The 20,539-nt window shown below is 36.8% G+C and overlaps 1 protein-coding gene across 12 annotated transcripts in view; it reads left to right on the top strand.

Annotated features, from left to right (window-relative positions):
* Positions 1 to 20,539, top strand: part of ANO10 (anoctamin 10) — a 325,599-nt gene that overhangs the window by 76,148 nt on the left and 228,912 nt on the right. For all 12 annotated transcript variants that reach the window (XM_034956236.3, XM_055109754.2, XM_055109751.2 and 9 more), the window contains 3 exons: positions 9,320 to 9,469; positions 14,649 to 14,846; positions 16,560 to 16,694. In XM_034956236.3, coding sequence (XP_034812127.1) covers positions 9,331 to 9,469; positions 14,649 to 14,846; positions 16,560 to 16,694 — 472 coding nt within the window. In that variant the 5' untranslated portion in view covers positions 9,320 to 9,330. The remainder of the gene's footprint in view (positions 1 to 9,319; positions 9,470 to 14,648; positions 14,847 to 16,559; positions 16,695 to 20,539) is intronic.

The raw sequence follows: 20,539 nt of genomic DNA, 5'->3' as shown, positions 1-20,539 counted from the left end.
GTTTCTTCTTCAAGGGGTGAGGATTAATTCACATAAAAATGTACACTGGGCTACAGTGTACATTTGCATGTGGTAAATCATTAGCAAATGATAGCTGGTGTTATTTTGATATTACTGTGTATTTATTATATATATTTATATGATCATACTTTACATTTTTTACCTTACAATGTGTTAGGAAATCTCTCCATGTTAATAAATATAGTTGGGTCTGTATCTCAGTATTAATGGTTCTATTGTATTCTTGTACCAGACTTTAGCCAATTTCTTGTTGATGGACATTGAAATATTAAGTTGTTTTTTGCCATAAATGCATAAATAAAAATCTGTAATGAACTTTTACATGCATATTTGGCTTAATTATCTTTTTGAGATAATTTCCATAAAAAACTAATGAACCTATATATATATATATATATATATATATATATATATAGTTTAGTTTTCTTCTAAGAATTTGGGATAAATTCTTAGAAATAGCATTGTTATGTTGAAGAGTATGAACGTTTAATATTATTTTTCTTGCTGCCTCTCTGCTTTCTGGAAATGTGATATCAAATTATGACATCTGTCAGCAATGCGTGAAAATGGTAGATTTTCTACACCTATCCCCAAACTGGGTTCTTTCCATTTTTTAGCTTCAGCTGATTTGAAAAGGGAAAAGTATCTTATTGTTACTTTGCATTTTTAAAATTGGTGACTCTGGACATCTTTTCAAATGTGTCTTGGCATATTTCTTTTATGAGTTGTATTTTTATGTTTTTTTATTTTCTGTTGTTGATTTGTAAGGACTCTTTGTATATCAGGGATAGTGAAATTTGTCTGTCATATTGCAAATATTGTTAAGGTTGTGCCTTGCATAATGAAAGGCATAAAGTATCTCAAATGAGAATAATCAGTGAGCAAATAATATATGAGTTTGTAGATAGTGCTCATATACATGTTTAGAATGGAAACCTGCTTTTAGTGTCTCAGCAAAATTGTTTTATGATCTGGTTATTATGAATAAGGTTGTCCTTTTATTACTCACATTGAACAATGCATAAATGTTCAAAAACGTTGACCTTTGATGCATGTCCCCAGATACTCTGCGGAACACTTTATTGTTCCCTTAAACTAGACATTCTTTCCAACTTTGCTATTTTTTCACGCATAGTTATTCTTCCCATATCCAAGATTGGAAACCTTGGGGTTTTCTGTGTATCTAGTCTAAGTTGAACGCTGTTTGGCTCCCATCATCCCTTCCCAGACAGTGCCCTCTCCTGAGGCTACACCTACTTTTTGGGTTCCTGCTACTGTACTTAGCCCATGTGTTAGAATAATTTGATGCATGCTTGCTTCTGCTACTAGACTAAGGGCTCCTCAAAAGCAAGGTGTAGACTTTATTTACCTTTGTACCTTTTGACTCTCATGGCCTGGCTCATAGTAAGCACATGATAAGTGTTTATTGTATTTGATATTTCCATTTTGAAGGTGATGAACTCAGCCTCTGTATTCTACTAGTAGGTTAATATTCGCCCCCACCAGCTTTTTATTATGAAAAATTTCAGTCAGGAGAGTTAAAAGAATACCACAAAGTGTACCCATATTCTCGCCCAATAGATTTACTTACTGAGATTTGTATTACTCTGACACAAAATCCTCTGCTCAGAAACCTACAAGAACGTACTGGCCATTGGATCAGATGTAAACTATAGCATTTGTTATCCTTAAATGGCTGCATCTAATAAAATGTAGCCCCTCTGCTCTGGTCAGGCCAGTCTTCTTATTGTTCTTTTCCCATGCTGTCTTTATTCTTGCTTCACTGATTTTACACATTGTTCCTTTTGTAGAACATGTGTCCCCCATTGCCTGGTCCAAAATTTTTATGCATTAAGTGTTCTGACTGCATTATTAGCTATTTGGAGGTGACCACTAGATTTTGTCTTGATCTGATTTCCTTCATTGAACCTAGCATGTTGAATATTGATTTGGCTGGTATCTTTCAATAGCATTCCTGATACATTTGGAGTATAACTTGATTTTTTTTTTTTTTTTGAGACAGAGTCTTGCTTTGTCTGTCACCCAGGCTGGAGTGCAGTGGTGTGACCTTGGCTCACTGCAACCTCCACCTCCCAGGTTCAAGCAATTCTCTTGCTTCAGCCTCCCGAGTAGCTGGGATTACAGGCGTGTGCCACCACGCCTGGCTAATTTTTGTATTTTTAGTAGAGACAAGGTTCCACCATGTTGGCCAGGCTGGTCTCGAACTCCTGACCTCAGGTGATCTACCCACCTCTGCCTCCCAAAGTGTTGGGATTATAGGCGTGAGCCACCGTGCCCAGCCGGGAGTATAATTTTAATCCAACATTCACTTAGAAGGCCTTTTTTGCCCCTGACAAAACCTAAGCTCTGTTAGAGGAAAAAAAAGTTGAATGGTTCAAGCCAGATATCCTGAATCTGTTTAATCAGATTGCTGCAAGATTATGATTTCTACTGAAGAAAAGAAAGATGTTATGCAGTGTTGGCCACTCCTTTGTGATTGTTCCCTTGAGTTTGATTTACCTTTATACTTTGGAGTCATTAAAGCTTGTATGAAGTGCACAGTTAGAATAAGTAAGTCCAAAGTCTGAAAATTGCCCTGGTTGAGAATCACTGGGTTAGATAGGGTCACCTGAAAAACACTTTAGAGCAAGGCCTTTAAGCCTTAAGTGACTGACTCCATTTGTATGTCTCCAGCTTGGCTCCACTATTTTGCAAGCTTGGTAACAGAGCTGAAGGTGGTATCCCTGAGAAAGGCAGGGAAACTGGGAAGGAAGCTGAGGCTGGGGAGAAGTGTATGTTTAGTTTTGGTTTTATTGAGACAAGTTTTAGTGAGATAACAGTGTTGGAAACTCCTGAGGGAGCTCAGCTTAGAAGACAAAACTAGAGACAGATTGCAAAGACAGCAACACAGGTTAGAGTTTGAATTTAAGAGAAAGAAAGAGGGTTTAGAGGGAGAAATAATACAGAAAGAAGGCAAAAGTCTTGAGATTGTTTCTTGGGCATATATATATATATATATATATAAAATATTTAATTTTCTTTATTCCAGTGCACTTAAAGGAGGAATGATTTGGGCATATTTTTGCAGATAGTGGTGGGGAAGCCAGAAGGAAAAGGAGATTCTAGAGGTAGGGAGAGAATCAAGGTAAGAAAGCATTCTGGAAACCAAGGAAAGAGTCTATGATAACTTTGAATTTAAATGGAAGTGTTTTGTTTTTTGTGCATCTGAAAGTGTTATTAATATTTTTTAACAGCAAGTTTGGGCTATTCCAATAAGAATATCTTTGACACACTAGGTAGACTACCTCTACCCTATGGCTACTTATTTTACTGTCAGCCTTATCATATTTGTTCTTGCTGGTTAGAGCTGGAAACTTGATCAGAGTTGACTAGAATTTCTCTGAAGAGAGTTTAATTCCAGAGTTTTAATATTCTATTTATACTAGTAGCCAGTAATAAAAAGGTTACCATTTGTTGCATGCTTGCTATGTGGCAAGCACTGTGCTGTACATGTCTCTCATTTCCTTTCACACCATTCAGTGTGGCATGTACTTTTATTAATCCCACTTTACAGAAGAGGATAAATAAATTGCATAAGGTCACATAACTGAGAGGTCATGAATTGAATTTGAATTTATGTCTGTCTGTCTCCAGAGATCAAGCTCTTAACCAATTCTAATAGTTAGACATAATTAACCAAAGTCCAAATCACTAGAACAAAACAAGACAGAGGGATTGTATACTATTAATCAGAGTAAGCTAGACTGCTGTATTGTTTAAATCCTGACATATGTAATAGGCTCAAACATAATAGATTTCTCACTCATGTAACTGTTCAAGGCAGGTATTCTGGATTGGTAGGTGGCTCAACTCCCTTCTGATTTAGGAAGCCATACTTCCCTGTCTTGTATCTCCCCAGTATCTCAGTGGCCCATGGAAAGGGAAATAAAACATTGAGGAGAGATAGAAGCACTCCCTTAAAAGCCTTGATCTGGAGTTGTGAGTACTTCTGCTCACATACTATTGTCTAGAATTTAGTCTCATGCTCACCTAACTCCAACTGTGTGGAAAATGTAGTCTAGCCATGTACTTAGACAAAGAAAGGGAGAGTGGATTTCAGAGGATAGCTCAAATCTCTGCCACAGGAACCAAGGAAAAAGGATTGGGTAGAGAACTAGATAAGAAACCTTAGACAAGGTCTTGAAGATTCTCTTGATATTCTCCTGAAGTTATCCTAAAAATGCAGGTTCTTTTGGGGTTCATTTCAGTCAATAGGATACAATTTCATAGGCTTTCATTTTTACAGATTGGAAAGGACTACTTATTAATTGCCCATTAAATAAATTATTGAGGATTACTGATATTTAGTATTCATAAAATAAAATTGGTATACTTCTAGAGTTCATTGAAGTCTAATTCAGCAATCTACTAAAATATCTAGCTGTTTTTCTGTGCCTGACAGTGTGATAAAGATTAATTTGCAGACACATGCATGTACAGTCATGTATCGGATAATGACATTTTGGTCAACAACAGACTGCATATATGATGGTTCCATAAAATTATAACAGAGCTGAGAAATTCGTGTCACCTGCTGACATCGTAGTGTAACACAGTATTCATGTGTTTGTGGTGATGCCGGTGTAAACAAACCTACTGCGCTGCCAGTTGCATAAAAGTAGCACATATAATTATGTATAGTACATAATACCTGACAATGGTAATGAACCCACTTTTACTGGTTTATGTATTTACTATACTATACTCTTAATCATTATTTTAGAGTGTACTCCTCCTTATATTGAAAAAAAAGTTAACCATAAAACAGCCTCAGGCAGGTCCGTCAGGAGGTATTCCAGAAGAAGGCATTGTTATAGGAGATGACAGCTCCATGTGTGTTACTGCCTCTGAAGACCTTTCTGTGAGACAAGACGTGGAGGTGGAAGACAGTGATATTGATGATCCTGACCCTGTGTAGATCTAGGTTAATGTATTTGTGTCTTAGTTTTTAAAAAAAAGTTTAAAAAATTTAAAAAATTTAAATAGAAAATGGCTTCTAGAATAAACATATAAATAAAATATTTTTGTACAGCTGTACAATGTGTTTGTATCTTACTGTAAGTGTTATTACAGAAGTCAAAAAAATCAAAAAGTTTATAAAGTGAAGAAAACTTTTTAAAATATATTTAGTATAGCCTAAATGTACAGTGTTTTATAAAGTCTACAGTAGTATACAATAATGTCTTAGGCCTTCACATTCACTAACCACTCACTCACTGACTCACCCAGAGCAACTTCCAGTCCTGCAAGCTCCATTCATGGTAAATACCCTATACAGGTGTATTCATTTTTAAATCTTTTATACTGTATTTTCACTGTACTTTTTCTATGTTTAGATATACAAATACATATTATTGTGTTACAATTGCCTACAGGATTCAGTGCAGTAACATGCTGTATAGGTTTGTAGCCTTGGAGTAATAAGGCTACAAACCTATACATACCTATACTGTATAGCCTAGGTATGTAATAGGTTATGCCATCTAGGTTTGTATGAGTACACTCTATGATGTTTCCACAACAGTGAAACTGCCCATTTCTCAGAACTGTCTTTGTCATTAAGTGATGTATGACCGTAAATGGTTGGAATTCTCCAAATTGTTAGAAGGATCCTTTGTTATCAGTTCATTGTTGGTGTTGTCTTCACTTGGTCATGATTTTGGCTTGAGGTTTACTTTTTGGCTGCTATTTTTTGTTATTAATATTTGGGCACTGTTTTACTTGTTTTATACATTTAATTTTGCTTTAGGTCAGAAGATTCTGTAATATGGTTTCACTTTGTCATTTTATCTTGAACTGTTTAGCTCATCTTCAACAGAGTTGTATGGTAGATAATTCAAAATGAAGATTTCATTTAGTAGGAAAAAACATACAGAATTTGGATATCTCTAATGACTCTATTTTCTCTAGTTTTAAGCTGTGTATCATGGGAAATGAACTTCTTGCTTACTATGAGCTTAACAAAGTAACTCCTTCATTCAATTTTCCTCTTGGTTTTTAAAGTATAAATTATAGGACTTTAGGAAGATTACATAGAATTGTGTATTTAGGTACCAATACAGTGTCTTATATGTAGTGAGAAATTCAACAAAAGAGAAATTTAGTAAAGAGGAAATTAAATTTAAAAGGCGGTAGGGGAGTTCCTATATTACAAAAGCTGTCTGTTCACTAAATATAAGATTGCTATGTTCCAGATGCCAGATCGTTTGCAATCATTTCCTTCTGTCTTAACACTCTTGGCCAGGCACATGGCTCACACCTGCAATCCCAGCACTTTGGGAAGCTGAGGAGGGAGAACTGCTTGAGCTCAGTAGTTTGAGACCAGCCTGGACAACACAGGGAGACCCCATCTCTACAAAAATGAAAAAATTAGCTGGGTGTCATGGCATGCACCTGTGGTCCCAGCTACTTGGAAGGTTGAAGTGGGAGGATTGCTTGGGCCCCAGAGTTTGAGGCTGCAGTGAGCCACGATCACACCGCTGTACTCCAGACTAGCCTGGGTGACAGAGCAAGACCCTGTCTAAAAACAAAACAAAACAAAACAAAGGCCATGTGCAGTGGCTTATACCTGAAGCTGAAGTCCCAGCAATTTGGGGAGGCCAAGGCTAAAGGATCACCAAGAGTTCGAGATGAGCCTGGGCAACATGGCAAAACCCTGTCTCTACAAAAAATACAAAAATTAGCTGGGAATGGTGGCACATGCTACTGTACTCCAGCCTGGGCAAAAGAGTGAGACCCTGTCTCAGGGTCAATTTTTGTATGTTTGAAAATGGCTTTATTTGTCTTTTATTCTTGAGGCATATTTTGACCAAGTACATAATTTTGGAGTAGCCATAATATTCTCTTGGGACACTGAAGATACTCTTTCAGTCTAATTATTGCCCTTCAAGGTACTTTGTCTTTATTTTTCTGCTTTAAGAATTTTCTCTCTCTTGTCTTTTCTGATGTTTTACTGTGCTTTTTCTTTTTATTTATCTTGATGGAGGTATATAGAGATTCTTAAATCTGTGCCTTGGTATATTTTGTCAGCTTTGGGAAATTCTTGGTCAGTCTCTTCAGATATTGTTTGTACTCTAATACCTCCCCCTTTTAGTTCCTTGTAGTTCCTTGTCTTTTACTCTTTTTACGTGTTTTCTTCGTTTTTTGTCCTCAGGGCTCAATTGTAGATATTTTCTTTGTGCCTGTGTTATCATTCATTGGTTTTTATCTTTAGCTTTGTCTGATTTTCTATAAAGCCTTCCTTGGGTTCTTAATTTTGACTCATATTTTTAAATTCTAGAATTTCCATTAAAAATAATTTTCAGTTCTTTGCCAAAATTATCAATCTTGTCTTTTAGTTCTTTGAATATATGATCATTATTTTAAAGTCCTTTCACTTACATTATTTGGATCTATTATGTGTTTGTTTCTATTGCTTGTTACTATTTTTCATTTTCATACGTAGTAACTTTTCTCCTGATTAAGATGATGCAAACCTAGAATTTAGTTCCTATCGGGGTGATCTAATTCTCCTTCACTATTATGTTTAGAATGTAGCCTTTTCAGATCCCAGTTCAAAGTGGGGATTTTATCTGACTGTCTTCCTTGGTGGGTTCTCTACTAATTACACGTTTTGTCCCCTAGCCTCCCATGGCCAACAGAAGCCCTGCTTAGTGTCTCACCCTCTCAGCAGAGGCCCCAGAGAAACTGGTTGCAAGTGCTTAGCTTTCTGGACTCCATTATTTCCCACTGCCTTGGTTTTTGTTTTTTTTTTTGTTTGTTTTTTTTTTTAGACAGGGTCTTGCTATGTTGCCCAGGCTGGTCTTGAACTCCTGGGCTCAAGTGATCCTCCAGGCTCAGTCTCCAAAATAGCTGGGATTACAGGTGTAAGCCACCATGCCCAGCTTAGTTGGCTTTTTGTTATTCACAAATTTTTAAAAATACAGGTCACATATTCTTTATCCAAAATGCTGGGACCAATAGTGTTTCAGATTTTGGATTTTTTCACATTTTGGAATATTTGCATTTATTTAATGAGATCTCTTGGGAATGGGACCCAAGGCTAAACATGAAATTTATGTTTCAAATGCACTTTGTACACATAGCCTAAAAGTAATTTTATATAATATTTTAAATAATTTTGTGCGTGAGATCAACTTTGTGCTAAGTACTTACGTGTGGAATTTTCCACTTCTGATGTCACATATATATGCACATATATATGTATGTGAGTGTGGGTGTATATTGTCTAGTTGTCTTCAGCAGAAGAGTTTGAACCCTTTAATCTGCTGTCCTGGAAGTGGAAGTCTTGGCTTGTGTTCATAGTTAATGTGTCACTTTGAGGATGTGTAGTTTTGGAGGAAATGTATAGTAGTGGTTCTGCCTAGCTGAGATGGGTACTGTAGAGAGTTCCGTATAATTACACCTTGACTACCCATTACCCACTAACATTTTTCTTTTTCTGTCTTTTTTTTTTTTAGTAGTTATATTCAGTCCAGTTGTCTGCTTCTATAGATTTAACCCTGAGCTATCCTTTCCTCTTCGTCATTGTTCAGACCAGTATCAGCTTTTTCTAGACTACTTTAATGGTCCCCTAACTGGCCTCCCACACTCTAGGCTGACTCTTTGTGATCTGTAATAGCTCCCTACCGACTACATCAGTTCTCTGCTCATAATGAATTGGTGACTCCCATTGTATGTTAGACAAAGCCCATTTCCTTTGTAATCTGGGACCCTAGTTGGATACCAGCTCATTCCCACCCTTCTTTCCTCCTACACAAAGTTAATCTTCCCACCATACCTAAACATTTGTATTTCTCTAAGCCTCTTGGCTGTTTTTTCATCATTATTTTCTAGGGAAATATAATTTTGTCTACTTAGGATACCTCTCATTGTGTATCTGGCAAACTGCTACTCATTCCTCTGAATCCTGTTCAGATGTCACATTCTTTGAAAATACTTTCTTATTCCGCTTGTGTGAGAGCACATTTTACATCATTATCCTTCATTTACACAAATGTCTATTCTGCTGCATTCTGAGCTGCTTATAGAAAAGGATGGCGTTCTTTCCAAAGCTTGGCTCACACATGTACTTTGAACCATTGGTTGAGTCTGTCATATAACCCATCTGAATCACGAGAAATTTGCTTTTATCTTGGAAGCCAGAATTAGGTATAATTGGGAGAAAGTGACGTCTATAGCATATTTCTCTTTGCCATAATAACAACCCATTTTCACTCTTTATTTTAATTTTCCGCAGATTTGTCAAAGATGAAAGTGACCTTATCAGCTTTGGATACTTCTGAGAGTTCTTTTACACCTTTGGTGGTCATAGAACTTGCTCAGGATGTCAAAGAAGAAACCAAAGAATGGCTGAAAAACAGAATTATAGCTAAAAAAAAAGATGGAGGTGAGTAAAATAGTCACTGCTCAGACTTAGTCTGGCCTCCCACACTGTATGCTCAGCCTCCCACACTGTATGCTCAGTCACTAAAAATGTATTTGCAAATGTGTTTTATAATTTTCATTGATATATTTTATTTACTAATGTTAAATTTTTTGCCTTTTATTATCTATCCGGGACTTGAAAGGAGGTCCTAAATCAACAGGAGGCTTTAAGTTCCCATTAAACTGAAAGCAGCATGAGTGGTTTTCTTCACAGCTCTAAATAGTATGCCTACCACACTGTTTGGTGCATAGTAGGTGCTTAAAAAATATTTGTCAAATGAATGGACAAGTATCTATTGTATGCTCTTTATGTGCCAGTTATGGTGCTAAGGGAGAGATAAATATGGTCTCTTCCTGCAAAGATGTTACCATCAGGGTAGAAAGAAATTCAAAATAAAGAAAAGTACATGGAAGAGCTGTCACAAAGCAGTGCATGGCATGAACAAATGAATCGTGTATACTTACTGTAAAAGTAAAGGAAAGGGTTAGATGACACTATGGCAGTACTTTCTTCAGTGGCAAGGAATGACTTAAGATGCCAAAGTTTAGCTTTCTCTTGACAGGTGACACGGGTTCCCAGTCTGGGTGAGAAAGCAGCGGGTGTTTTAGTGTTTTACATGAGCAAGTATTTTGTAAACTATACAAAACAACACCTTAGTCTGCACAAAGTCTCTGAACACCGGACTAGACTTAGACTCTTTAAAAAAAACTGTTACTATAAACTGAAGTTATTTCTTAAGAATAAAATTGGAATCAAAGTGGAATTAAAATTTTTTTCAAACAGTTGAACCAGAAGGAAACTTAAAAGCAGGAGTATTTGCTTGCTGAAATGTGAGCATTTCACTGAACTTAAGTCTGTTCTTTAAAATTTTTGTGATTTAGGAACTATGTAGTGTTTCAGTGTGAAAGATTCCAGTGTATTCCCAGCCATCTTTTTGCTGATTGTGTGCCTTCAGGGACACACAGGGAAGGGATGGGCATCTTTCCACACTTTTTGGGCGATCATAAAAAATCTTTCCAAAAAAGTGTTCTGCATCTTCCAGGTGAAGGGAGTAGATTTATACTCATGTTTACTTTGATTATCTTCCAACCTCCTGTTAAATTGACAATAATAATAAAATGGTTAAAAAATATATAAAAGACCGAAGTCACATGGACCAAAAAAAAAAAAGAAGATACAAGAGCAGCAAAAATTGGAAGCTAGGAAGCAGGCGGCTGAATAGTTATTGACTTGTCAGATTTCAGAAAGCCAAAAGTTAAGCTGACAGGGAAGGAAGTTGAGATGCAATTTGGTTTACTCTGCACAATACCCACAATGACTCAGGAATTAGGGACACTGGATCTATGGAGGTGGGGATAAAAGTAGGACCAAGAAGAAAAGATAAGTGTTTGAGATCCATATAAGAAATGATACAGAGTTTCAAATAGCTAGAAGGAGGATATTGAATGTTCCCAACACAAAGAAATGATAAATGTTTGAGATGATGGGTATGCTAACTACCCTGATCTGAGCACACTACATTATAGGTATTGAAGCACTAGTATGTACTCCATGAATATATACAATTATTATATGCCAATTAAAATAAAAATAAATAGATCCTTGAATCTCTTCCATATTCTACAACCCCAGCAGAAGACTTGAGGTTTATTCTCTGGAGATGGTCAGATGCATGGTTTTTGGCATAGAAATCTATGCACAGTTGAAGGCACAGATTCTGTACTGAAAATAAGATACTGAATACCATTCCCCTTTCCCCTACTCCACCACTCACATACCTAATTCAGTTTCCAAAATATTAACAGCAAGATTCACACCTTGTAGGAAGCAGATTGGACAATCTTTCTTTGGAGAACCTGACCAGCTTAAGACAAAATAACGAAAGGTGCAGAAATCAGGGGGTTGCTAACGGAAAATTATTTGACAAGACTGCCTTACATTAAAGGCCATCCTTGATGAGCTCCATCTAAGCCCTCAGAACTTCTGTTTAGACTCATACAGCCCCTTTCTTAAACGTGAACATGTAATAAAAGATCACCAAACATCTGAGAACAATTCCTAACATGAAAGAGAAATCTAAAACTAAACAGATAAAAGCAACAGACTATTCAGAAGAAGAAAACCAAAAGATAATAAACATCTCAGCACTCAGAGTTACGAAAAGGTATAACATCTATAAATCAAGAATAGGATATTATAAAAATCCTTTAGGAAAAAAGCAGCTCTTAAAAAGTGAAAATATGAAGTTAAAATGTAAAAACTCAGTAAAATTATTAGAAGATAATGTTGAGACAAGCCTCCAAGAAAGAAGAGCAAAAAGGTAAAGAACTGGAAAATATGAGAACAAATAATAAGAAAATTAAAGGACTAGTTCATGAGGTACACATCTGAATAAAAGGAGTTCTAGAAAGAGAACAAAGAAAAGTGAGGTGTGAGGGCAGAGTGAAGAAAGAGTTCTCCAAGAAGATGATGTTGATAGGTTATCTTTTATGTCAGTGGATCAAGGAGAGAGACAGTTGGCAGAGAACTTGGGGGTTTGTATTATAGATTAGGTACATAATAAACTATGCAAATGATAAGACAGCAACTTTTGGGAAAATGGAAAGTGTGACAAAGGAAAATCATAGCATACTGTAAGGTTTAGCTCTAAATAACATATGTAGTCATAATCACCTACTGACTTGAAACCAAAGGATGACTTAACCATACTGTGAGAATAGGTGATGGGAATGATGAATGGAAATGGTGAAGAAAGAAAGGGAGCTAAAAATCCTCATCTTCAATGCTTAAAACTGAAAAATCAAGAAATAGCTCTATAAGCATGTTATTTGATGACATGAAAACAAATAACAAAGGAGTCATCTGAACAATTTGAAAGGGAAAGGTTAATGGAGGGGAGGAAGACCTTACATTAAAGGCCATCCTTGATGAGCTCCATATAAGCCCTCAGAAGTTCCATTTAGCCTCACAGAGCCTCTTTCGTAAACATGAACATGTAATGAAAGATCACCAAACATCTGAGAAAAATGCTCTTTTTCAAAACAAAATGTTGACAAATAGTTCTTCATAAAGGTTATACCAGGCCAGGCATAGTGGCTTATGCCTGTAATCCCAGCACTTTGGGAGGCCAAGGCGGGCGGATCACTTGAGGTCAGGGGTTCGAGACCAGCCTGGCTAACACAGTGAAACCCCATCTCTACTAAAAATATAAAAATTAGCTGGATGTGGTTGTGTGTGCCTGTAATCTCAGTTATTTGGGAGACGGAAGCGGGAGAATCACTTGAGCCCAGAGGTGGAGGTTGCAGTGAGCCAATATTGCACCATTGCACTCTAGCCTGGGCGACAGAGCGAGACACTGTCTCAAAATAAATAAATAAATTAATTAATAAAAAAAGGTTATGCCAGTTTCTATTCCACTAAAAATGGCTGGGATGCCTTTCCCCACACACTCACTGTGCCTATTTGGGTCTTCCAAACAAGAGATGGGATTTGATGAACAAGAAGTTTATTGAGAGAAATATTTGTGGAAAGAAGGAGGAGGGGGCAAGAGTGGGTCTAGAGAGCCTTCAGACTTTGTCAATTTGACACTTGGGAAAGGAGAGAGGAAAGGAAGGAGAATTGAGTAGGAAGAGCCTCAGACCACAGCCCAGTTCGGAGAAACTAACAGCCAGGCTTAAAGTTGCCCTTTAAAGGAAACTTAACGTTGTGCAGGAATGGCCTTGTTTCAGGTGTCCCCTCCGTGCCCAGCTGATGGCTGGAAGCAGCTGGGGGAAGGATCTTAAGGTGTGGCACCAGGAGCCTGGCAGTCAACCCTGTTCTTCAAAGCAGATTGTCTTGAAGGGAGAGCTGGTGGAGTGGGGTACCTTCACGGCTACCATGCTCACCAACCTATTACCAAACTTTCCATCTTTGCAGTGTGAGAAGTGAGAAACAGCATATTGGTATAGTTTTTACATTTGTCTTAATATGAGTGAGGTTAAGGATCTTATATTTAAGAGCCATTGGTATTTTCTGTAAATTGAATATACCTTTTACTAAAGTCTTTAATAGCTTTACTATAAATTACCTAGATGATAGTGTCTTAATATATTAATCCATTTGATAAAAGAAATATAAATTCTGCTCATGATCCTGTTATCATCTGATTAATATTTTCGTAATTCCTGTCAACCATCTCTAGAGGGTAAATAGTAAAGAAATAAGTGTACCTTTAAAAGTTTGAGGCTGGGCGCTGTGGCTCATGCCTGTAATCCCAGCACTTGGGAGGCCAAAGCGGGTGAATCTTTTGAGCTCAGGAGTTCAAGACCAGCCTGGGCAACATGGTGAAACCCTGCCTCTACAAAAAATAGCTTGGTGTAGTGGCACACACCTGTAGTCCCAGCTACTCGAGAGGCAAAGGTGGGAGGATCTCCTGAACCTGGCAGGTGGAGGTTGCAGTGAGCCAAGATCGTGCCACCGTACTCCAACCTGGGCAATAGAGTGAGACCCTGTCTCAAAAACAAACAAACAAAAATTGATGTAGGTAGAAATAATCTTTTTTCTTTATAATCTTTTAAGTAATAATTATATGTACGTTATCAAATCATGATATCTCTTTATGTTTGGTAACTTATTTCAGAAAATTGTTAAACCAAATAGAACATAGAAATTTATGGGAAAAATCACTGAAAAGTTATATTGCTTTTTATTATTTAGTATTTAACATTCACAAAATCTGTTATAGTCCAGTGTAATTGTATTACATTTTTGGTTTTTCTTTTTACTGAAACATTTTGTTCCAAATTAATTTTCTTAAATTTTCGTCTATTTATATTAAACTGCAATCTTTGTTCTATATTTTTATTTGTTGCACTTTTATACCTAGAGCTCAGAAATATTGAATTCTCGTCTCATCTACTTCTCATTTGAATAAGTGGCAGGCTACTTAGTGGTACATTTTTCAGTTTTTCCATTTATTGAAAAACTATAAAGAACTGCCATCCCTAATGTACTTATGTTATTTACTTGGAAGATGGATTTAAATTGCTAATATAATTTCTTTTCCTTCTACCAGACTAGAAACATTATATTTATTTAGAAAGTTTTTATTTTTGAAACTTTTATGTTTGTCTAAGATTGTGCTTATCTTTTGTTTTTGAAGGTGCCCAGTTGTTGTTTAGACCATTGTTAAATAAATATGAACAAGAAACACTAGAAAATCAGAACTTATATCTTGTTGGTGCCTCCAAGATTAGAATGTTACTGGGGGCAGAAGCAGTGGGATTGGTAAAAGAGTGCAATGATAACACCATGAGAGCCTTCACATACAGAACCAGACAGAACTTCAAAGGTTTTGATGGTAAGCCCTAAGTTCTTTGTCTCTGTTAGAATCCATTTATCAAAAAGAAGTTTATGATCAGGGGTCAGCAAACTTTTTTCAGTAAAGGGTCAAATAGTAAATATTTTAGGTTTTGCAGTCCGTGTGGTCTCTGCTGCAATTACTCAACACTGCCATTGTGAAGCAAAAAAGCAGCCATAGACCATAAGTAAATGAATGGGCGAGGCTGTGTTCAATAAAACTGTATTTACAAAACCATGTGGCAGGCTGGATTTGGCCTGTTGCCATCCTTTGCCTCCCCTGGATGAACACAAATTAGAGGAACACATGTAACTTACTTATATTATTCTATTCTAATTCTTATAATTTGAGTATTCAGTAGCTTGATACAGAAAAATCCTTTTTTTTGAAAGCAGAATGATTGTCACCAATCAATTCTCAGTTAACAAAATACACCAAAAAAAGTATTATTTTTTTTTTCTTTTTTTTTTTTTTGAGACGGAGTCTCGCTCTGTCGCCCAGGCTGGAGTGCAGTGGTGCTATCTCGGCTCACTGCAAGCTCCGCCTCTCGGGTTCACGCCATTCTCCTGCCTCAGCCTCCCAAGGAGCTGGGACTACAGGCGCCCGCCACCACACCTGGCTAATTTTTTTGTATTTTTAATACAGACGGGGTTTCACCGTGTTAGCCAGGATGATTTCGATCTCCTGACCTCGTCATCTGCCTGCCTCGGCCTCCCAAAGTGCTGAGATTACAGGCGTGAGCCACCGCGCCTGGCCAAGTATTATATTTTCTAACTCTACAAGAAAACAATCATGTAAAAAGAAATTAACTATAAAAAGTTGCATCTCATAAGTAGAGATTATTTTCTACAAATAATCACATGTGAATATTTATTAGAAAAATTTTATAATAATAAGAAATACAGTAGTAGTTCAGTACCTTAGAAACCTCATTTCCTGAATTTTCTGGCTCCTGCTGAATGTGATAGGGTCATTGGTTCTATACTGGCCCCAAAGCAGGTTCTAGTAGAGAATATTTTCAGGAAAGAACTGGGAAAGCCAGGGTGGATATGATAACAGGATGGGAGCTTGGCTTCAGAATCAAACTGATCCCTGCCAGGGCTTTCAGAGTTAGAAGATGTGATTAGACTTCTTTGGATTCACTTACTCTAGATTTTTATACCTGAGTGAATAAATGTTCAAGAGGAAATTTACCTTATTTAAGAGGTTTCACCTGTCAAATAGCAACAACATTTTCTTAAAAGACTTTCTTCTCTCTCATTAGTAGAAGGGATGTTTGACTGCAGAAGGGAATGGAATGGGCTTGAGAGTTTGAAGGAGGATAATTTGCCATATAGGCAAACTTCTTCAATTCCATCCCTGGTTTAACATAATAATACGTTAATAAGTTTAATGCATTATTAGAATAAAAGAACATACTGCTTTCTGCTCACTGGTACTAAATGAGATCAATTATGTGCTTTTTGAATGTTTCTAATATAAGTATTAAAATGATTATTGTAGAATTGTATTACGTGGAGGCATAACAGAATTTTTTTATTCTTATAAAATATCTAAGGAGCTTTATGTTCTATTTAATTTACCAGCTTCATACTTTGATTACTTCTTATGTTAATTGCTTATTGTTTATACCATTATTTCTGTAATCTCAGGTAATTGGAATATTTTTATTTTGATTATTACTAAAATCTGGTAATTTCTGTTTTATTTTAGATAACAATGATGATTTCCTGACAATGGCAGAATGTCAATTCATTATCAAACATGAACTTGAAAATCTTAGAGCTAAAGGTGAAAAAATGATCCCTGGCTACCCTCAGGCAAAGTTGTATCCAGGAAAATCATTGTGTAAGTCATTATGTCAACCAGTCTTTTTCTTAATAGACATAAATAGCAAATTATAGATGCCTTTTTTCCCTCTTACAGAAGAACTTACACAAACTTACAATAACTTGTATTTTTATGAACATATCTTTTCCCTTTGGAACCTCAGTATATTGCATCTTTAAATCAATATGTTTGTTTTATATTGTTGACTACTTATTTATCAAGGTCTCATACCATACAGTTAGCTTAAAATCCAGTGTGTATACATATACATATTACTCAATTAAAATGAGCAAAGTTTACTTTATGCCCTAACATTGTACATGAAAATCTGTGGAGGAATATAAAAGGGAAGACATGGTGTTTTCCTGGAGCACTCTTTCAATTTCCTCTGATCTCACTGGGTATGCAAATTAGAATTTTGCAACTTTTTGGTTTTGTGTGATTTCATTTTAATGAAGATACTAGTTTGCAGAATGAAAGTTTACTACAATGCATAATTCCAAGTTTGCTTCAAACCCAGATAGTGGCAAAGCTTCAGAACATTTTTGCTGCCTAAAAGACACTTTAAACATGTAAGCTTCTGTGTCCCCTAGTCTGTTTTTTGTTGTTGTTGTTGTTTTGTTTGTTTGTTTTTTTGAGACAGTCTTGCTCTGTCACTCAGAATGGAGTGCAGTGGTGTGAACATGGCTCACTGCGGCCTCCACCTCCTGGGCTCAAATAATCTCCCGCCTTAGCCTCCCCAGTAGCTGGGACCACATGTTTACTTTTAAAAAATTTTTTTATTTATTATTATTATACTTTAAGTTCTAGGGTACATGTGCACAATGTGCCGGTTTGTTACATATCTATACATGTGCCACGTTGGTGTGCTGCACCCATTAACTCATCATTTACATTAGGTATATCTCCTAATGCTATCCCTCCCCCATGCCCCCACCCCACAACAGGCCCCGGTGTGTGATGTTCCTCTTCCTGTGTCCATGTGTTCTCATTGTTCACCTCCCATCTATGAGTGAGAACATGCGGTGTTTGGTTTTCTGTCCTTGTGATAGTTTGCTGAGAATGATGGTTTCCAGCTTCATCCATGTCCCTACAAAGGACATGAACTCATCATTTTTTATGGCTGCATAGTATTCCATGCTGTATATGTGCCACATTTTCTTAATCCAGTCTATCATTGATAGACATTTGGGATGGTTCCAAGTCTTTGCTATTGTGAATAGTGCCACAATAAACATATGTGTGCATGTGTCTTTACAGCAGCATGATTTATAATCCTTCGGGTATATACCTAGTAATGGGATGGCTGGGTCAAATGGTATTTCTAGTTCTAGATCCTTGAGGAATCGCCACTATCTTCCACAATGGTTGAACTAGTTTACAGTCCCACCAACAGTGTAAAAGTGTTCCTATTTCTCCACATCCTCTCCAGCACCTGTTGTTTCCTGACTTTTTAATGATCACCATTCTAACTGGTGTGAGATGGTATCTCATTGTGGTTTTGATTTGCATTTCTCTGATGGCCAGTGATGATGAGCATTTTTTCATGTGTCTGTTGGCTACATAAATGTCTTCTTTTGGGAAATGTCTGTTCATATCCTTTGCCCACTTTTTGATGGGGTTGTTTGATTTTTTCTTGTAAATTTGTTTAAGTTCTTTGTAGATTCTGGATATTAGCCCTTTGTCAGATGGATAGATTGCAAAAATTTTCTCCCATTCTGTGGGTTTCCTGTTCACTCTGATGGTAATTTCTTTTGCTGTGCAGAAGCTCTTTAGTTTAATTAGATCCCATTTGTCAATTTTGTCTTTTGTTGCCATTGCTTTTGGTGTTTTAGACAGGAAGTCCTTGCCCATGCCTATGTCCTGAATGGTATTGCCTAGGTTTTCTTCTAGGGTTTTCAGTTTTAATGGTTTTCGGTCTGACATTTAAGTCTTTAATCCATCTTGAATTAATTTTTGTATAAGGTGTAAGGAAGGGGTACAGTTTCAGCTTTCTATATATGGCTAGCCAGTTTTCCCAGCACCATTTATTAAATAGGGAATCCTTTCCCTATTTCTTGTTTTTGTCAGGTTTGTCAAAGATCAGATGGTTGTAGGTGTGTGGCATTATTTCTGAGGGCTCTGTTCTGTTCCATTGGTCTATATCTCTGTTTTGGTACCAGTACCATGCTGTTTTGGTTACTGTAGCTTTGTAGTATAGTTTGAAGTCAGGTAGCGTGATGCCTCCAGCTTTGTTCTTTTGGCTTAGGATTGTCTTGGCAATGCGGGTTCTTTTTTGGTTCCATATGAACTTTAAAGTATTTTTTTCCAATTCTGTGAAGAAAGTCATTGGTAGCTTGATGGGGATGGCATTGAATCTATAAATTACCTCGGGCAGTATGGCTATTTTCACGATATTGATTCTTCCTATCCATGAGCATGGAATGTTCTTCTATTTGTTTGTGTCCCCTATTATTTCATTGAGCAGTGGTTTGTAATTCTCCTTGAAGAGGTCCTTCACATCCCTTGTAAGTTGTATTCCTAGGTATTTTATTTTCTTTGAAGCAACTGTGAATGGGAGTTCACTCATGATTTGGCTCTCTGTTTCTCTGTTATTGCTGTATAGGAATGCTTGTGATTTTTGCACATTGATATTGTATCCTGAGACTTTGCTGAAGTTGCTTATCAGCTTAAGGAGATTTTTGGCTGAGACGATGGGGTTTTCTAAATATACAGTCATGTTATCTACAAACAGGGACAATTTGACTTCCTCTTTTCCTAATTGAATACCCTTTATTTCTTTCTCCTGCCTGATTGCCCTGGCCAGAACTTCCAACACTATGTTGAATAGGAGCAGTGAGAGAGGGCATTCCTCTCTTGGGCCAGTTTTCAAAGGGAATACTTCCAGTTTTTGCCCATTCAGTATGATATTGGCTGTGGGTTTGTCATAAATAGCTCTTATTATTTTGAGATACATCCCATCAGTACCTAATTTATTGAGAGTTTTTAGCATGAAGCGCTGTTGAATTTTCTCGAAGGCCTTTTCTGCATCTACTGAGATAATCATGTGGTTTTTGTCTTTGGTTCTGTTTATATGATGGATTATGTTTATTGATTGGCATGTTGAACCATCCTTGCATCCCAGGGATGAAGCCCACTTGATCATGGTGGATAAGCTTTTTGATGTGCTGCTGGATTCAGTTTGCCATTATTTTGTTGAGGATTTTTGCATTTATGTTCATCAGGGATATTGGTCTAAAATTCTCTTTTTTTGTTGTGTCTCTGCCAGGCTTTGGTATCAGGATGATGCTGGCCTCATAAAATGAGTTAGGGAGGATTCCCTCTTTTTCTATTGATTGGAATAGTTTCAGAAGGAATGGTACCAGCTCCTCTTTGTACCTCTGGTAGAATTCGGCTGTGAATCTGTCTGGTCCTGGACTTTTTTTGGTTGGTAGTCTCTTAATTGTTGCCTCAATTTCAGAGTCTGTTATTGGTCTATTCAGGGATTCACCTTCTTCCTGGTTTAGTCTTGGGAGGGTGTATGTGTCCAGGAATTTATCCATTTCTTCTAGATTTTCTAGTTTATTTGTGTAGAGTTGTTCATAGTATTCTCTGATGGTAATTTGTATTTCTGTGGGATCGGTGGTGATATCCCCTTTATCATTTTTTATTGTGTCTATTTGATTCTTCTCTCTTTTCTTCTTTATTAGTCTTGCTAGCGGTCTATCAATTTTGTTGATCTTTTCAAAAAACCAGCTCCTGGATTCATTGATTTTTTGAAGGGTTTTTTGTGTCTCTATCTCCTTCAGTTCTGCTCTGATCTTAGTTATTTCTTGCCTTCTGCTAGCTTTTGCATGTGTTTGCTCTTGCTTCTCTAGTTCTTT

The sequence above is a fragment of the Pan paniscus genome, chromosome 2 (assembly GCF_029289425.2).
Source record: "Pan paniscus chromosome 2, NHGRI_mPanPan1-v2.0_pri, whole genome shotgun sequence".
Classification (NCBI taxonomy): domain Eukaryota; kingdom Metazoa; phylum Chordata; class Mammalia; order Primates; family Hominidae; genus Pan; species Pan paniscus.
Note: the sequence above shows the minus strand (reverse complement) of the source record. Positions and strands in the feature narration are given on the sequence as shown.